The sequence below is a fragment of the Platichthys flesus genome, chromosome 8 (assembly GCF_949316205.1).
Source record: "Platichthys flesus chromosome 8, fPlaFle2.1, whole genome shotgun sequence".
In the NCBI taxonomy this organism is placed as follows: Eukaryota; Metazoa; Chordata; class Actinopteri; order Pleuronectiformes; family Pleuronectidae; genus Platichthys; species Platichthys flesus.
The window spans coordinates 11,555,030-11,574,620 of NC_084952.1; the positions used below are offsets into that span (position 1 = coordinate 11,555,030).

A 19,591-nucleotide genomic window follows, 5' to 3' on the forward strand; every position below is an offset into this window, starting at 1 on the left:
TTGCACCGTAAACTGGGGGATCTTGGAACTTATTACAATGCAATTGACTTATACTTCTTCCTGTTGTCATTTTCACTCTTACATCAATCTTCTTTTGTCGTTTTAAAGCTACACCTTCCACCTCTTCACATACTGTTTGATTGTTTGTTTATAGCAACATTACAGTGTTTCCCTGTGTATCCTTGTCTTTACAACGTCAACCTTTGAAAGTCATAAGTTTCTTCAGAACTACAGGGACTCATGTGGAAACTAATTTAAAGTTGCATATGCCACGCTGAATTTCAACCTTATATGTTTTAAATCAGCAATGTTGTAATTACCTGTTATGCTTTATTGCAATAGAGTAAAAAATAGTAATAAATATTTAAGTGCTAAGGCTGTCTTCAGCTGTCGGGCAACTGGAATCTCTAACCACTGTGTTCAGTAAAAGTTTCAAGTCAACTGGAGTTGGTAAAAGCAACATATTGTCTGTTAATCTACTATCTCTACTTTTGACAATACACTAGGCTTTTATTAGATAGACAATGGCGCTGAGTTTATGATTATGCTAACACATACTATTTCCGGAATTTACAGTTAACCTGCTTACTCACATCCACAAATAGTTAACTTTTCAAGTAACGTCATTTTTCGGTTTATGTCTTGTGTGCACATATTTGCTTTAGATGAAAGTTTAGGTAATCTGAAAAAATTGACCAGATATATATTTTTAGCTGAGCTGCTCATGTTTTGGATTTCTTCATCAGCTATTTCCACTCTATATACTGTACATTCAGCACCAGGGCAGTGGAAAGCACTTTCCATAGAGGGATAAAGCACCAAGATAATCTATAAATAATTATTTCCAGTCAGTCCATCACTCCAAAACACATCTCCACATTGTCTTTTTCCAGAAGATAATGTTCCACAATGTTTGTGAATCTAACATTTATCACATTTATTGGCAATGTTGTGTTTCTAAAATCCCTTGGCATATAGGAAATATTCTATTTAGTAGCTCAAGACTGGATTCGGGGGCTGCTATGTGCTCTAAAATGAGCTGTGTTTTCTTGTTATTTGGACCATGAACACTTCCTTGGACAAGGTTGGCCTTGCTGTACTTGCATGGTCGAAAACATATTGTCTCAAGCTAAACTCTTGCTGTCTTTGTTGTTTGAAATATATACCTGTTGTTGATAACATATTGTTCATGAGGCAGGACACACCCACGTCATTAGATGCATATGTTGGGATTTGCTGCGATTACAGTCCTCCTATCTCTGATGATGTTAAGTATGTTCAGTATGGGTCACAGAAACATAATATGGCACTTCCTCTGAATTCCTGCTCCATCTTTATACAAGCTTGTGCGTGTTTGAAGGGATAGAGCTGTGGAAGGGAAACACAATAGCTTAAAGATGTAGAACAAGAAATCACTTTGATTTACAGTCAAACTCTGTGTACAGCAAGTGGCAAATGGTAAGTCATTAGTATATTTTTAATTTAAATTTTAGGAGGATCATGTAAAAAAAGAAGTGTATGTTTGGGTACATATGGTGATAAGTTATCTAGTGCTTAACTGTTTACCCAACAACAAGCTCAGCCAAACATGTTCAATTGCCTATATCTTATCAGCTTGATAAAGGTTTTGTTGTGGCTGAACAGCAGTAAATGCATTTTTATAATGTTCTAAAGTCTAAACGATGTTTCTCTCCCGTGCTCAATTTATCATAACAGCAAAACATGTATTATTTAGAGATTTATAAACATAAGGTACCAAGCACTGATCGCGCCTTTTCCACCAGAACTTTCATGTAAAAAATTGCAACTCAAGTGAATTTGTTAAATATCTGACTTAGTTTAAAGGATGACTGTTTATTATTCTAGATTTCCAAGACAACCTTTTAGGATTTAACTGTTTCTGATTCACTGAACATACTTCTATTTTCTACTAAATAACTTGAATAAAAAAAAGTACATTGCTTCCACAACAACTGCACTCTTAACCCAGTTATTTCTACATCTTTTATTAATTTGCTTTTAATTGTCATTTTACTTGAGTAAAGTGATTATACAACCCCCCGTGTAAATTGAAGCGTTGCTCAGGAATCAAACAGAGTGGTGTGATCTTTTTGTTTTATAAGGACTGTGAGTCCTTTTTATTTGCTTATACTGAGCTTCCTATACTGCACATTGCAGTTTCCTGCAGTGCAAGTCTTTGGACTCTCAGGGCCGCTGTTGACCAGCGCAGAAGCTTCTCCTTTCATTTTGTGACGTGACACTGAGACAGAGTCGCACACAGCACACGGGAGTCGTTGCAGAAACCCGGACTTATCAGCGTTGCGAGTCGTTTTTCTCGGATTCAGAAAAAATACGCGGATTTTATCAATCGCCCTCTCAAACGCTCTGTGATTGAGGAACATTTCAGGCTTTGTGGAATACAGTACCTTTTACATCTCCAGCACTCGTCGAAGATAAAATGTGGGCGAGAACAATGAGACGGCAAGTACTGTTGTTTGCTTCGCTCTTTTCCATCAGCTCAGTGTTCGGGCAGGTCACCTACTCCGTTCCGGAGGAGATGACAAAGGGCTCTCTAATTGGTAACATAGCGCAGGATTTAGGGTTGGACGTAAGAAGACTGAAGTCGGGCAAAGCTCGCATTTATACGGAGGACAATGCAGAATACATCGAGCTGAATAAAGACAGAGGAGCCCTGCTTGTGAAGGAAAGGATCGACAGGGAGGCGCTCTGCGGGCAGACAACACCTTGCGCTTTACATCTTCAAATTACACTGGAGGACCCGATTGAATTCTTTTCTGTTACAGTCGAAATTAATGATATAAACGATAATGCACCGAGCTTCAAAAAGGAGGAGATGAAATTCAGGATCAGTGAGTCTGCGGTTATTGGAGCGAAATTTGTACTCGAGAGAGCCATGGATCAAGATGTGGGTGTTAACGGATTGCAGGGTTATTCGCTAAAACCCTCAGACAATTTTCAACTAAAGCTTCACAATCAGCAGGATGGTAGTAAAATAGTGGAAATGATTTTGAAAAAACAACTAGATAGAGAAGCGCAGGAGCATCTCTCTTTGACGCTCACAGCTACTGATGGGGGTGGTCCTCAGCTGTCGGGAACAATGCGAATAGAAATTTCAGTGCTAGACGCCAATGACAATGCCCCAGTTTTTACGCAGGAAATATATCAGGCAAACGTTGTGGAGACTGCTCCAAAGGGTACTGTCTTGAGTACAGTTAGTGCTGTAGATGCAGACGAGGGTTCAAATGGAAAAGTGTCTTATTCGATAACAAACACGTTAGGTGATGGTCCTGTCATGTTTAATATTGACGAAGATAGTGGTGTTGTAGCTTTAGCCGGAAGCCTGGACTACGAAAAAGCACAGCACTATGAAATACACGTACAAGCTAGTGATGATGGAGGACTAACAGATTCATGTAAGATTATTGTTGACGTGACAGATACGAACGACAACCACCCCTCAATTAATGTAATGTCTAAGACGAATTCGATATCAGAAAATACCAGGCCAGGAACTGTAGTAACTATATTTAATGTTCAAGATCCTGACTCTGGAGAAAATGGAAAAGTCTCATGCAATATCGAAGAGCACATGCCATTTCTGATGAAAACAACGTCGAAAAAATTCTTTAGCCTTGTGACAGACAGTGAATTAGACCGAGAAAGATCCTTTGAGTATAATATCACAGTGAGCTGCTCTGATGAGGGCGTGCCCTCCCTCTCCAGCAGCGTCACTCTCACCTTACAGATCTCTGACGTGAATGACAACGCGCCTGTCTTTGAGAGGAGCTCATATGAGGCCTACATTGTAGAAAACAACACACCAGGTCTCTCTGTATTCACAGTGAAAGCCAGAGATGCTGACTGGAACCAGAATGCCCGTGTTTCCTACATACTGGAGGACTCATCTGTTAACGGAGTGCCAGTCTCCTCGTATGTGTCTGTTAGTGCTGATAGTGGAGTCATCCATGCAGTGCGCTCTTTTGACTACGAGCAGATCAAAGATTTTCACTTCCGAGTCAAAGCTCAGGATGGAGGCTCTCCTCCACTCAGTAGTAACGTGACTGTGAAAATACTGATCCAGGACCAGAACGACAACCCCCCTCAGGTTCTGTACCCAGTCCAGACTGGTGGCTCTCTGGTGGCTGAAATGGTGCCTCGTTCAGCAGATGTGGGCTATCTGGTCACTAAAGTGGTGGCTGTTGATGTGGACTCTGGACAGAACGCCTGGCTCTCCTATAAACTGCAGAAAGCCACAGACAGGGCGCTGTTTGAAGTGGGCTCACAGAATGGAGAAATAAGAACTATCCGCCAAGTCACTGATAAAGACGCAGTGAAACAAAGACTGAGTGTTATAGTGGAGGACAACGGGCAGCCCTCTCGTTCAGCTACAGTCGTTGTTAACGTGGCGGTGGCGGACAGCTTCCCGGAAGTGCTGTCGGAGTTCACTGACTTTACGCACGACAAGGAGTACAACGACAACCTGACTTTTTACTTAGTGTTGGCTCTGGCTGTAGTTTCCTTCCTCTTCATCACGTGTGTAGTGGTTATTATCTCAGTGAAAATCTACAGATGGAGACAGTCTCGCGTCCTGTATCAATCCAATCTCCCTGTGATTCCATATTATCCATCACGTTACTCAGACACTTTGGGGACAGGGACTCTCCAACACGTGTACAATTACGAAGTGTGCAGGACAAATGACTCCAGAAAGAGTGACTGTAAGTTCGGCGGAGCTGGTAGTCAGAACGTGCTGATAATGGACCCCAGTTCTACAGGGACGATGCAGCGGATACGGAGTGAAAAGAGCATCCTGGATGAACCAGACTCTCCTTTGGAGGTTAGAAAACTTTAACATTCATACATGTTCTATTCATATTTAAAATGTACAGGTATTAATGCATTATGCTTATAGTCAGGAGTTTTCAGTGGGAGACACATTTATATAGATATATCAGGTTCTCTGTAAAGCCCCACCATTCTTGTTCAGCACCATGGAGAGCGACACTCAACACCAGTGAATACTTTGTCCTTGTATCTTTGGTCTTGGCTTCATTTGTTTGTAGATATTATGTTACCAAAGTTCTTCAGTTACATAAAACAACTATTTTCTGATTACAGCACTTCAATATGATATAAAAAACACTGATCAAGTGTGACACTCAAAGTATTTATTTGAGAATATTAAGTAGTTATTCAAGAGCTCCATTTACTCCGTTTTTTCTCTATATCTTTTGACAGTGTAACTTTGGACTTTATTTATTCATATCACATGTAATTTGCTAGGTCAACTCAAAGGGTCGCTGTTGGCAAACGAGTTGCTGTATAACTACTTGTTATTTTTGTCAGTGTCCTGCCTCTTCGAGTCGATACGTTGAGCACTATCAGAGATAGGCAGAGTGAACAGTCTGCGCTGATAAAAATCCCTGACAAAGGTTTTACCGGACACATTGCTGAGCTTTGCATAGCTGGATTTTGGACGTATTACTCTTTTTGTCCACTAACTTCACATCGACTGCAACGGAGACGTTTTTCGTTTAATGATACAGGAAACGAATCGATGTCGGAAAGAACAATGAGACGGCAAGTACTGTTGTTTCTCTCGGTGCTCTGTCTCAGCTACGTGGTCGGGCAGGTCAGCTACTCCATCCCCGAAGAAATGGCCAAAGGCTCTGTGGTCGGTAACATAGCACACGATTTAGGTTTAGATCTTAAACGGTTAAAATCAGGCAAAGCTCGGGTGTATACGGGCGGCGGTGCACAGTACATTGGGCTGAATAGAGAACGGGGAGTCCTCCTTATACAAGAGAGCAAGGGCGTAGGATTATATAGGGACGGTAGGGTCCCGACCCTACCAAAATCCAGCCTCTACTGTGTAGTCACTACCAATAATACACCCGCTGTCCGTATTGTTTAGGCAATAATTATAGTACACAAAGGGTTAAAAATCAGTCTCTGATAGAAGTCCCGCCTCTAAACAACTATCGCGCTTTGATTGGCTGTAGCAAACCTATATTCAACCTGATTGGCCGTCCCCGCTGTCACTCCATCTGCTTGTTAAAAAAAAAAAAAAGCTACCGGCAACTTGCTAGTCCCAGACAGGAGGAGCAACAGGACGCCTCAGTGCATAGCTAATATCTGCATCTGCGAGTGTAAGTTCTGCCTTCGGTCACGTCAGCGAGACGGATTTTAATATCAGTGATGTAATTTGCAGTAACACTTATATTTGTGTGTGTTTTATGCTTGTGCGTGCGCGCGCTGTGCGTGCATGTGTGCGTGTGTGTGTGTGTGTAGGATGTCGAAGAAACGAAAACTGGACATAAGAGACTTCTTTAGAAGTCAACGTGTAAGTTAATTAAAAGTTTATATTGTGGCGTGCACTCATGGGTGTGTCCTCTCACCCAGTGGGTTGATGGGTAATGTTAGAGGCAGTAGCTATATATACGTCCCGTATGGGGAACATGTGCTAGTTCTTACTTGCTACTGAATAAACGACAGTAAACAGAACCTGCGTCTCTGCCTTTCCTTGTCTTGCCACAATATATTTTAGAGCCATAACAATACTGATATTGATTATTAGTCAGCATTGGCTATAATGCCAAAGAGATCCGCATTTTAAGGTATAGGCCTATCATTATTTTCATGTTTTATTTGTGTCGGATAAATAAACATTAATTAAATTTTATAACCTTTATTTTCCTTCAAGGTTTCCCTCTCATTTACAGTAACAACAAGCACATTGCAGATGCTCATGTGATTTTATACATATATATTTTGGGGGAATAAAACATAATAATTGTGTGAACATTTTGTCTACCCATGTATGTACCCTAATATATCTGTTCATATGTCATGCATCAACATACTTCTGTCAGGTGACAGACAGTGGAGAGACTGGAGGAGATAGAGGAGGAGAGACTGGAGGAGATAGAGGAGGAGAGGATAGAGAAGGAGAGACTGGAGGAGAGGATAGAGAAGGAGAGACTGGAGGAGAGGATAGAGAAGGAGACAGAGGAGGAGATGCTGTAGAAGATGAAGGAGAGGCTAGAGAAGGAGAGGCTGGAGGAGATGGAAGAGAGGCTGGAAAATCACAGGTGAGGTTCAATAATGATTAATATGTTAGTCATGAGATTCAGCATTGTGTCAAATAATAGTCTGATTATGACCTGAATAACAATAGGCCTATATTAATAGTGTGTTTGCAGTAGTTGCTACAGCGTGGTCAAATGTATACTATGATTTCTTAGGAAACTGATCCAAATGGAGAGAGCAGCAGGGAGAGTGCCAAGGATAGGGTCAGGGAGAGTGTCAGCATTCAAGAAGATATTCTGGACAAACCAAACCAACCTCACCCAAATTACATTCCAGTTCAACAGCTGCCACACAAGCTCCTCCATTTTCAAGAGAGTTGGTTCAAGCAGTATCCATGGCTGCACTATAGCCCCTCCATCAAAGGGGTTCTCTGTTTTCACTGTGTGAAAACATACACTATAAAGAAAAGCACACTATATAAAAAGGTAGACCCTGCCTTTTCGTCAAAGGGATTTAATAATTGGAAGAATGCACTTGCCAGTTTTCAGCGGCATCAAAATACCAAATCCCACCATCATGCCATGACAGTTAGTGCTCAAGAGGGAAGCCCAATAGATTCGCAGCTCTCAAGTGCATGGGCACAGCAACAAGAGGATGCTAGGTACTGCCTACAAAATATTGTAGGATCAATACAGTACCTTGCCAGGCAGGGCATAGCACTGCGAGGCCATGAGACAAAAGATGGCAATCTATTTCAACTTCTGAAATTTAAAGCCAGGGATGATGTACGTCTCAGTACTTGGTTAGCTCGCTGTCATGACTATACCTCTCCTCAAGTGCAAAACGAGGTTTTGCAGATGCTAGGAAACTGTATTGTCAGGAGTATTGCACAATCCATCCAGATGCTACCAGTTTTGCAGTATTCACTCATCATTGATGGCACACAAGATGTCACAGGAACAGAACAAGAGGCTATTTGTTTTAGATATGTGGACCATGACCTGGTACCACGGGAGGTTTTCATTGGTTTGTATGAGGTCCCTGGTACTACTGGAGTGGAGATTGCAAGAATGGCTGAGGATGTCCTCTTGAGGCTCAATATTCCCATTTCTGGCTTAAGAGGCCAGACATATGATGGTGCTGCTAATATGTCAGGCAAATATTCTGGAGCACAAGCAGAACTGAAGAGACAGCAACCGTTAGCGTTGTATGTGCATTGTGGGGCACACTGTCTTAACCTGATTACGCAGTCTGCATGCAGAGCCAGTCCCTTGATCAATGATTCCTTACAGTGGGTGCATGAGCTTGGCACATTAAACAAGCAATCAGGAAAATTCAAGAACATATTTTCCAAAGCCATAAGTTCAGAGGTACCATTAAAATCACTCAGACCACTTTGTCCAACCAGGTGGACAGTGCGGGGCAAAGCTATCAGAGCGGTGCTGTCTCAGTATGAACGTGTTTTGTCTAGCTTGGAGGAGATGGCATCAAGTGGGTCAAACACAGGCATGAGAGCAAATGGTCTGCGTGAGAGGTTTGAGAAAGGGAAAACGGTACTTGGTCTTTGTCTGGCATTAGAAGTGATAGAGGAGCTGGAGTGTCTGAACACATCCCTTCAAAAAAGGACTGAAACTGTTGCAGGTATGAGAAGTGCCATACAGTGTGTGAAATCTACTGTACATGCCAAAAGAAATAAGGAGAGCTTTCATGAGGTTTTTGAGAAAGCAGTGGCTATGGTTGACTCCCTTGGGATTGAGCCCATTCAGATTCCTCACCAAAGAAAGCCACCAAAACGATTCACGAGTGAAGCAAGCCAGCACATCCCCAAGTCAGCAGAGGAGCATTATAGAACAGAGTTCTATAAAATGCTTGATAGTGTGCACATTCAGTTTGAGGAGAGGTTCAACCAACCAGATCTAAATGTCTTGCAAAAGCTGGAGGAAACTCTCCTTACTGGAGAAGTGAATGACATTGTAGATCAGTACCCAGAGCTGAACAGGGACATACTAAAGGTCCAACTAGCCATGTTTAGGTCCAAATACACTGTCAAATCTAGTGTTGAAGTGGCAGAAATAATGAGAGGATTGACAGTTGAAGTGAGAGGTCTGTTTGATCAGGTTGAGTCCCTTATCAGGCTGCTTTTAGTTATACCAGTTGCATCAGCTGAGGCTGAAAGAAGTTTCAGTGCTCTCAGGAGGCTTAAAACATGGCTGAGAACCACCATGACTCAAGTCAGATTGAACAATCTTGCAGTGTGCCATGTCCATCAGGAGACACTGGACAACATTGACCTTAAAGAAATCTATCAGCAGTTCATTTCTGTTACAGAAAGACGTAGGCATGTGTTTGGTTCTTTCAAATAGGAAGAGCACAATGGACACTAATCTGTGTATATGTTAGTATTAGTGATTCCTGGCTGATGACCCTGCAGCTGGCTCATGGGCACTGGAGGAAGAAATGCCCAGCAGGAAATTATACTAACCTGTACATTTAGTGATACACCTGTTGTTGTATTATTTCAAAAATATTTATTTACAATGTTGTTGATGTTGTTTACAGTTGCACCAGAGTAAAGTTGAAAACTCTTCTAAGTTGACTCATTTTCTTTCATTAGTTGCTTTAACCTATAACATTACAGAATGCATATTCTCTTTTGATATTCAGATATGCATTATAAACATGTTAATTAAGCCGATTTATTGATTTTTTTTTTCAATTATCATTGCGAATACAAAAAAAACCTATCAACTTTAGGAAGCACTTTCATATCCCACGGACCCCACCAATGTCCAAATCAAACCTACTCCCTTGCAAGAGAGGATAGACAGAGAGACTTTATGTGGAGAGACGACGCCTTGTGCTTTACATTTCCAGTTAATTCTGGAAAATCCAATGGAGTTGTTCCGTGTTACTGTGGAGATTACAGATATAAACGACAATACTCCTAGTTTTACAAACGCAGAAAAACGCTTTGAAATTAGCGAATCAGCCGTTATAGGATCGAAATTTGTATTAGAGAAAGCTATTGATGCCGACATCGGTATTAATGGCTTACAACAATACGCACTCACTCCAACAGATAACTTTGCATTGAAACTAGAAAACCAGGCAGACGGGAGTAAAAAGGCAGAGATGGTGCTGCAGAAGCCTCTGGATCGAGAAAAGCAGAATCGCATTTCGTTGTTACTCACAGCAATAGATGGAGGGGAGCCGCAGATGTCAGGGACAATGCAGATATTTATCAATGTGTTGGATGTGAACGACAACGCACCCACATTCGCTAAACCGCTGTACAGAGCAAAAATACTCGAGAATTCTCCAAAAGGCACCAGCGTAACGACTGTCAGTGCCTCTGATAGAGATATTGGCTCCAACGGAGAATTATCATATCTGATATCTCCCAGTAAACGGCTTTTATATGAATTATTTAAGATTGACTCGAAAAGTGGTGAAATTGTCCTAATTGGTGAAATAAATTATGAAAAAGCCAATGTTTATCAGATCGATATTGAGGTTACAGACAACGGGGGACTCTCTGATTCCACGAAGGTGATAGTTGACGTTATTGATATAAATGACAATAGTCCTCACATAAGCATTGTTTCTCAATCTGAATCTGTTCATGAGGACTCGCCTCCAAACACTGTAATTGCAATGTTGAGCATAAGTGATCCAGATTCGGAGAATAATGGAAAAGTGCAGTGTAACATAGACAATAACATTCCTTTCAAAATACAAACAACACTAAACGGATTTTATACCTTGATTACAGAGGTCGCGTTAGACAGAGAGCTCGCTTCCCGATATAATATCACAGTGACCTGCTTTGATGACGGCTTGCCCTCCCTCTCCAGCAGCGTCACTCTCACTTTACAGATCTCTGACGTGAATGACAACGCGCCTGTCTTTGAGAGGAGCTCATATGAGGCCTACATTGTAGAAAACAACATACCAGGTCTCTCTGTATTCACAGTGAAAGCCAGAGACGCTGACTGGAACCAGAATGCCCATGTTTCTTACATACTGGAGGACTCCTCTGTTAACGGAGTGCCAGTCTCCTCGTATGTGTCAGTTAGTGCTGACAGTGGAGTCATCCATGCAGTGCGCTCTTTTGACTACGAGCAGATCAAAGATTTTCACTTCCGAGTCAAAGCTCAGGATGGAGGCTCTCCTCCACTCAGTAGTAACGTGACTGTGAAAATACTGATCCAGGACCAGAACGACAACCCCCCTCAGGTTCTGTACCCAGTCCAGACTGGTGGCTCTCTGGTGGCTGAAATGGTGCCTCGTTCAGCAGATGTGGGCTATCTGGTCACTAAAGTGGTGGCTGTTGATGTGGACTCTGGACAGAACGCCTGGCTCTACTATAAACTGCAGAAAGCCACAGACAGGGCGTTGTTTGAAGTGGGCTCACAGAATGGAGAAATAAGAACTATCCGCCAAGTCACTGATAAAGACGCAGTGAAACAAAGACTGAGTGTTATAGTGGAGGACAACGGGCAGCCCTCTCGTTCAGCTACAGTCGTTGTTAACGTGGCGGTGGCGGACAGCTTCCCGGAAGTGCTGTCGGAGTTCACTGACTTTACGCACGACAAGGAGTACAACGACAACCTGACTTTTTACTTAGTGTTGGCTCTGGCTGTAGTTTCCTTTCTCTTCATCACGTGTGTAGTGGTTATTATCTCAGTGAAAATCTACAGGTGGAGACAGTCTCGCATCCTGTATCACTCCAACCTCCCTGTGATTCCATATTATCCACCACGTTACTCGGACACTTTGGGGACAGGGACTCTCCAACACGTGTACAATTATGAGGTGTGCAGGACGAATGACTCCAGAAAGAGTGTCTGCAAGTTCGGCGGAGCTGGTAGTCAGAACGTTCTGATAATGGACCCCAGTTCTACAGGGACGATGCAGCGGATACAGAGTGAAAAGAGCATCCTTGACGAACCAGACTCTCCTCTAGAGGTTAGTTAAATAGGGCTCTACTGTAACTTAAACGTGTTTGCATCTGTTTTGTATTTACTATTATCACATACAGGGCGCTGAACGCAGTCAGCACCATGGACAGAGACATTGTTATTCCATCTAAGCTTTTCCTATTTTTCCATAGCCACGTGTGTTTGCAATCATATGTGTTTTTAAATGCAGTGCGTTTGGTGTTTGCCCACCATTTTCTTGATATAGTGTTGGAATGATTGTAACTTCATATTAACTTTGTTGAATACTGATGACCTAATATTTTATGGTTAACCCACTATCTGTTTATGTAATACAACCCTTAGCCTTTCTTTTGTCTATCTATCTATCTATCTATCTATCTATCTATCTATCTATCTATCTATCTATCTATCTATCTATCTATCTATCTATCTATCTATCTGTCTATCTGTCTATCTGTCTATCTATCTATCTATCAATGTAAATATATATTCATCTATCTATCTATCTATCTATCTATCTGTCTGTCTGTCTGTCTGTCTGTCTGTCTGTCTATCTATCTATCTATCTATCTATCTATCTATCTATCTATCTATCTATCTATCTATCTATCTATCTATCTATCTATCTATCTGTCTATCTGTCTATCTGTCTATCTGTCTATCTGTCTGTCTGTCTGTCTGTCTGTCTGTCTGTCTGTCTGTCTGTCTGTCTGTCTGTCTGTCTGTCTGTCTGTCTGTCTGTCTGTCTGTCTGTCTGTCTGTCTTTCTGTCTGTCTGTCTATCAATGTAAATATATATTCATCTATCTATCTATCTATCTATCTATCTATCTATCTATCTATCTATCTATCTATCTATCTATCTATCTATCTATCTATCTATCTATCTATCTATCTATCTATCTATCTATCTATCTATCTATCTATCTATCTATCTATCTATCTATCTATCTATCTATCTATCTATCTATCTATCTATCTATCTATCTATCTATCTATCTATCTATCTTTCCATATATACATAATCTACAAATCTATATATCGATACATCCATACATCTAAACACACTCAGCTATACATGCAAATAAACATTCATGCAAACAGTACATGCAGTTAATTCATTCATACTCTATATCATGAAAATGTTTGACCCTCAATCATTGGTGAAAGATATTGTGTGTGTTTAACGTTTTATCGCATATTATCGATTATCCTATATCGCTTGAGTCATATGAATATTACATCTTAGGTGTTTAATTCTGGCTATTAGATTCCTCTCTCCTGGAACATATACAAAGATATCCTCTCCATTACAGAGTTTTTATTTTTTGCCCAGGATTTGTCTGTAGTTCATTACAGTGTACTCTTAGGGCCGCTGTTGGCCAGCGTGTTGATGTTTTCTAGCAGATTTAAAGAGAAACGTCCCCCATCACCATGATATCAGACAGAGAAAGAAAGGCAGGGCTATAACGTCGACGCACACTATAAAGGACAACAGTGCAGTGGCTCTTTTTTAACCGATGTGGATTACTATTGATTGACTTCTGGATTTCTAATGGACTATACATTTTCTGCCTTTTTGGGACATAATTCATCGTAGTAAATTGCGCGAGGACAAATGTCGAGCAGAACAATGAGTGGGCAAGTACTGTGGTTTTTCCTGGTCCTTCATGTCAGTTCAGGACTCGGCCAGGTCAGCTATTCCATACCTGAAGAAATGCCGAGTGGCTCTTTAGTCGGTAATATAGCTCAGGATTTGGGTTTAGATGTAAAACGACTGAAATCGGGTAAAGCTCGTGTTTATACGGGAGACAGTGCGGGGTACATCCAGCTGAATAAGGAACGAGGAGTCCTCCTTGTCAAAGACAGAATCGACAGAGAAGCGATTTGCAGACAAACGACGCCCTGTGCTTTACATTTTCAGATTATTTTAGAGAACCCGATGGAGTTCTACAGCGTCACTGTCGAAATAACAGACATAAATGATAATCCGCCCACATTTGAAAAAAACGAAGTCAGTTTCAAGATCAGCGAATCTGCTATTATTGGTTCTAAATTTGTTTTAGACAGAGCAATAGATTTTGATGTCGGCAAAAATGGTCTTCAGAAATACGAGCTTAAGCCTACGGATAATTTTGTTCTTAAACGGGACAGTCATGGTGACGGAACAGAAAAGACAGAAATGATTTTACAGAAGCCTCTCGACAGAGAAAAGGAGGAGCTGGTGTCTTTGGTTTTAACAGCCTTTGATGGAGGAGACCCGCAGATGTCGGGAACAATTCGCATTTTCATCACAGTGTTAGATGCTAATGATAATGCACCTGTCTTTTCACAATCCACCTACACAGCCACTGTTTTTGAAAATGCCCCCGAAGGGACAGCTGTCACCAGCGTGACTGCAACAGATGCAGATCACGGAACAAATGGTCGGATAAAATATTCAATCACCAACAGTTTAAATCAAGCTCATGCATTGTTTCAGATAAACGAAGACAGTGGTGAAATTAGGTTGATTGGAAATATCGATTATGAGACTGCGCGGAATTACCATATTAACATACGTGCAAGTGATGATGGTGGACTAACAGATTCATGTAAAGTCATTGTTGAAGTAGTGGATATGAACGACAACAAACCGAATATTAATATAATGTCGAAGTCAAATGTGATATCTGAACACTCTAAACTGAAAACTGTTGTAGCGATGATGAACGTTCAAGACCCGGATTCAAACGAAAACGGTAAAGTTAACTGTTTTATCAACGATAACACTCCATTGACCATAATGTCGACATCAAATAATTTCTATAGCTTAGTGACAGACAGTGATTTAGACAGAGAGAGATCCTCTGAGTATAATATCACAGTGACCTGCTCTGATGAGGGCGTGCCCTCCCTCTCCAACAGCGTCACTCTCACTTTACAGATCTCTGACGTAAATGACAACGCACCTGTCTTTGAGAGGAGCTCATATGAGGCCTACATTGTAGAAAACAACACACCAGGTCTCTCTGTATTCACAGTGAAAGCCAGAGACGCTGACTGGAACCAGAATGCCCGTGTTTCTTACATACTGGAGGACTCCTCTGTTAACGGAGTGCCAGTCTCCTCGTATGTGTCCGTTAGTGCTGATAGTGGAGTCATCCATGCAGTGCGCTCTTTTGACTACGAGCAGATCAAAGATTTTCACTTCCGAGTCAAAGCTCAGGATGGAGGCTCTCCTCCACTCAGTAGTAACGTGACTGTGAAAATACTGATCCAGGACCAGAACGACAACCCCCCTCAGGTTCTGTACCCAGTCCAGACTGGTGGCTCTCTGGTGGCTGAAATGGTGCCTCGTTCAGCAGATGTGGGCTATCTGGTCACTAAAGTGGTGGCTGTGGATGTGGACTCTGGACAGAATGCCTGGCTCTCCTATAAACTGCAGAAAGCCACAGACAGGGCGCTGTTTGAAGTGGGCTCACAGAATGGAGAAATAAGAACTATCCGCCAAGTCACTGATAAAGACGCAGTGAAACAAAGACTGAGTGTTATAGTGGAGGACAACGGGCAGCCCTCTCGTTCTGCTACAGTCGTTGTTAACGTGGCTGTGGCGGACAGCTTCCCGGAAGTGCTGTCGGAGTTCACTGACTTTACGCACGACAAGGAGTACAACGACAACCTGACTTTTTACTTAGTGTTGGCTCTGGCTGTAGTTTCCTTCCTCTTCATCACGTGTGTAGTGGTTATTATCTCAGTGAAAATCTACAGGTGGAGACAGTCTCGCGTCCTGTATCACTCCAACCTACCTGTGATTCCATATTATCCACCACGTTACTCAGACACTTTGGGGACAGGGACTCTCCAACACGTGTACAATTACGAGGTGTGCAGGACGAATGACTCCAGAAAGAGTGACTGTAAGTTCGGCGGAGCTGGTCAGAACGTTCTGATAATGGACCCCAGTGCTACAGGGACGATGCAGCGGATACAGAGTGAAAAGAGCATCCTGGATGAACCAGACTCTCCTCTTGAGGTTAGACTGCAAAGTTTATACTGAATACTCACATTTTTGTATTTTTCTTGTTTCTATTTCATACAAAACGTTTTATTATTGTTTGGATAACAAAGAGCTCGAGAAAATAGAAACGATATTTTGTTTCTTGTACTCATTTGATCTCACTGAAGCTTCAGCCACTAATAATAATATTCTGTAAATATTTAAATAATATTTTCTAGGATTTAAAATGGTTTTGTAGACGACAGCCCATATACAACTACTAATTATAATAATACTAGTATTACTTCTACTACTACGAATACTACTACTTCTACTGCTACTAATACTACTACTTCTACTACTACTACTACTACTACTAATAATAATAATAATATGCTCACTTATATTTTATCTTTTGCATAACTCGCAATATTCTCGTCCCCCTTACCCCAACATTTGCTGTTTGGTGAATTGAACAGAAAGGGCCGCTATTGGCCAGAGTGTGGCAGTCTTAGATAGGGCTAGTAACTGTACCTCCCCCTTCGACTGTGACATGCTAGACAATAAAACAGGCACCAATACCCTCCCTTCATTTAGGCAGAAAACTGCTCACGGACATGGAAAGCGGTTACTTGTGTTTATAATCTCCTGGAAATACAATCGGACATTTTAAGGATATTCCTATGGATTACAGTTTTATTAGAAGGACACAGGAACACTCCGACAAAATAATGTTATGGCAAGTACTGTTGTTCATCTTGGCTCTGTCTGTATCCTCGGTGTACGGGCAGGTCAGCTACTCCATTCCCGAGGAAATGGAGAAAGGTTCATTAGTGTGTAATGTCGCTCAGGATTTAGGTGTGGACATGAAACGGCTTAAATCAGGCAGAGCTCGTATTCATTCCGGAGACAGTGCCGAATATATCGGGCTGAACAGAGAGAGGGGAGTCCTCGTCATCAAAGAGAGAATAGACAGAGAGACGCTGTGTGGAGAGACGACGCCTTGTGCTGTACATCTGCAGATGATCCTGGAAAACCCGATGGAATTGTTCCGCATAACTATTGAAATCACAGACATAAACGACAACGCTCCCAGCTTTGCATCGAGCGAGAAACGTTTTGAAATCAGCGAGTCGGCCGTTATCGGGTCAAAATTCGTGCTGGAGAAAGCCGTCGATGCTGATATAGGTGAAAATGGTCTCCAAAGCTATTCGCTTAATCCAACCGACAATTTCGCATTGAAACTAGAGAATCAAGCAGACGGGAGTAAAAAGGTAGAGATGGTGCTACAGAAGCCACTCGACCGAGAGCAGCAGGAGCAGATATCACTGCTGCTAACGGCTCTAGATGGTGGAAAGCCGCGTATGTCTGGAACAATGCAGATACTTGTGAACGTTCTAGATGCAAACGACAACGCACCGGTCTTTACTAAGTCTGTTTACAAGGCCACTATAACCGAGAATTCCCCGCGAGGCACCAGTGTCATTACTGTCAGTGCAACTGACAAAGACGGGGGCTCAAATGCAGTAATTTCATACGCCATTTCAAATAGCAGGCGTCGTTTATCTGATCTGTTTCAGATTAATAGAAAAACCGGAGAGGTCATTTTGATCGGTGAAATTGATTATGAAAAAAACAAGCTCTTCCAAATTGATATCGAGGCTATAGATAACGGTGGACTCTCTGATTCCAGTAAGATCCTAATTGATGTTATTGATATCAATGACAACAGCCCTCAGTTAAAAATACTGTCTAAATCAGACACCATTTTAGAGGATTCTCCTGACAATACTGTCATCGCTATGCTGAGCGTGAATGACCCTGATTCTGAGAGGAACGGAGAGGTGAAGTGTAATATTAATGAGGACATTCCTTTTAAAATACATAACACAATGAGTGGATTTTATAGTTTAGTGTCAGAGGTAGCTTTGGATAGAGAGGCCTCGTCCCAATATAATATCACAGTGACCTGCTCTGATGAGGGCGTGCCCTCTCTCTCCAGCAGCGTCACACTCACCTTGCAGATCTCTGACGTGAATGACAACGCACCTGTCTTTGAGAGGAGCTCATATGAGGCCTACATTGTAGAAAACAACACACCAGGTCTCTCTGTATTCACAGTGAAAGCCAGAGACGCTGACTGGAACCAGAATGCCCGTGTTTCTTACATACTGGAGGACTCCTCTGTTAACGGAGTTCCAGTCTCCTCGTATGTGTCCGTTAGTGCTGACAGTGGAGTCATCCATGCAGTGCGCTCTTTTGACTACGAGCAGATCAAAGATTTTCACTTCCGAGTCAAAGCTCAGGATGGAGGCTCTCCTCCACTCAGTAGCAATGTGACTGTGAAAATACTGATCCAGGACCAGAACGACAACCCCCCTCAGGTTCTGTACCCAGTCCAGACTGGTGGCTCTCTGGTGGCTGAAATGGTGCCTCGTTCAGCAGATGTGGGCTATCTGGTCACTAAAGTTGTGGCTGTGGATGTGGACTCTGGACAGAATGCCTGGCTCTCCTATAAACTGCAGAAAGCCACAGACAGGGCGCTGTTTGAAGTGGGCTCACAGAATGGAGAAATAAGAACTATCCGCCAAGTCACTGATAAAGACGCAGTGAAACTAAGACTGAGTGTTATAGTGGAGGACAACGGGCAGCCCTCTCGTTCAGCTACAGTCCTTGTTAACGTGGCGGTGGCGGACAGCTTCCCGGAAGTGCTGTCGGAGTTCACTGACTTTACGCACGACAAGGAGTACAACGACAACCTGACTTTTTACTTAGTGCTGGCTCTGGCTGTAGTTTCCTTCCTCTTCATCACGTGTGTAGTGGTTATTATCTCAGTGAAAATCTACAGGTGGAGACAGTCTCGCGTCCTGTATCACTCCAACCTCCCTGTGATTCCCTATTATCCACCACGTTACTCAGACACTTTAGGGACAGGGACTCTCCAGCACGTGTACAATTACGAGGTGTGCAGGACGACTGACTCCGGAAAGAGTGACTGTAAGTTCGGCGGAGCTGGTAGTCAGAACGTGCTGATAATGGACCCCAGCTCTACAGGGACGATGCAGCGGATACAGAGTGAAAAGAGCATCCTGGACGAACCAGACTCTCCTCTAGAGGTTAGTTAAAAGGGGGTCAATTGCCACTGTAAGGGTTTCCGATTCTCTTAGTTTTTAATGTACCATATCGGGCGACAGATTCTGTCAGTACCATAGACAGAGGTAACAGAACCTCCTCTGTATGTTTGTAATTGCTGGTAATAAGTTAATTGCTTTCACACCATTTAAAACTGTTTCGTTTGTTACAAGGCATCATGTTGGCTACATTTCAGCACCTTGGACAGCGCCCACAATAGCACAGCTCCTTTTTTACTCTCCTCCTACATGTGTTTGTCTGTAGTAGCCTCTCCGGTATTTATAACAGTTTTATAACACGTTACCAATCATTAATATTTATATCATAGTAATCAAGTATTTTGAGTGTCTTATTTTGTTTTGAAAATAATAATAATTGTGGTAATTTACACATATGTGAGCTTTCAGCGTTTTTTTTTTTTTTTATCTTACCGTTGCATTTTAAACTGCATGGCGTTATTGGTGCTTTTCTTATGCACTTTCACAATT

General features: G+C 42.1%; 4 protein-coding genes across 17 annotated transcripts in view; all 4 read left to right on the forward strand.

The window, feature by feature from the left end:
* LOC133959191 (protocadherin gamma-C5-like) overlaps window positions 1-19,591 on the forward strand; it is a 224,321-nt gene that overhangs the window by 132,099 nt on the left and 72,631 nt on the right. For 2 of the 14 annotated variants that reach the window (XM_062394305.1, XM_062394314.1), the window contains exon 1: window positions 16,672-19,087. The exons of the other annotated variants lie outside the window; for them this stretch is intronic. In XM_062394305.1, coding sequence (XP_062250289.1) covers window positions 16,703-19,087 — 2,385 coding nt within the window. In that variant the 5' untranslated portion in view covers window positions 16,672-16,702. Of the gene's footprint in view, window positions 1-16,671; window positions 19,088-19,591 lie in introns of those variants that run through there. 14 annotated transcript variants of the gene reach the window in all.
* LOC133959210 (protocadherin beta-16-like) lies at window positions 2,391-4,995 on the forward strand. The gene has a single exon (XM_062394331.1). It carries the CDS (start codon window positions 2,459-2,461, stop codon window positions 4,871-4,873), a length of 2,415 nt encoding a protein of 804 aa, XP_062250315.1. The 5' UTR covers window positions 2,391-2,458; the 3' UTR covers window positions 4,874-4,995.
* Window positions 5,408-12,027, forward strand: LOC133959218 (protocadherin beta-16-like). The gene is made up of 2 exons (XM_062394338.1): window positions 5,408-5,836; window positions 9,868-12,027. The coding sequence occupies exons 1-2, from the start codon at window positions 5,579-5,581 to the stop codon at window positions 12,025-12,027; spliced, it is 2,418 nt and encodes an 805-aa protein (XP_062250322.1). The 5' UTR covers window positions 5,408-5,578.
* On the forward strand, window positions 13,482-16,031 carry LOC133959127 (protocadherin gamma-A7-like). Its single transcript, XM_062394227.1, has 2 exons — window positions 13,482-13,939; window positions 15,227-16,031. The coding sequence occupies exons 1-2, from the start codon at window positions 13,611-13,613 to the stop codon at window positions 16,029-16,031; spliced, it is 1,134 nt and encodes a 377-aa protein (XP_062250211.1). The 5' UTR covers window positions 13,482-13,610.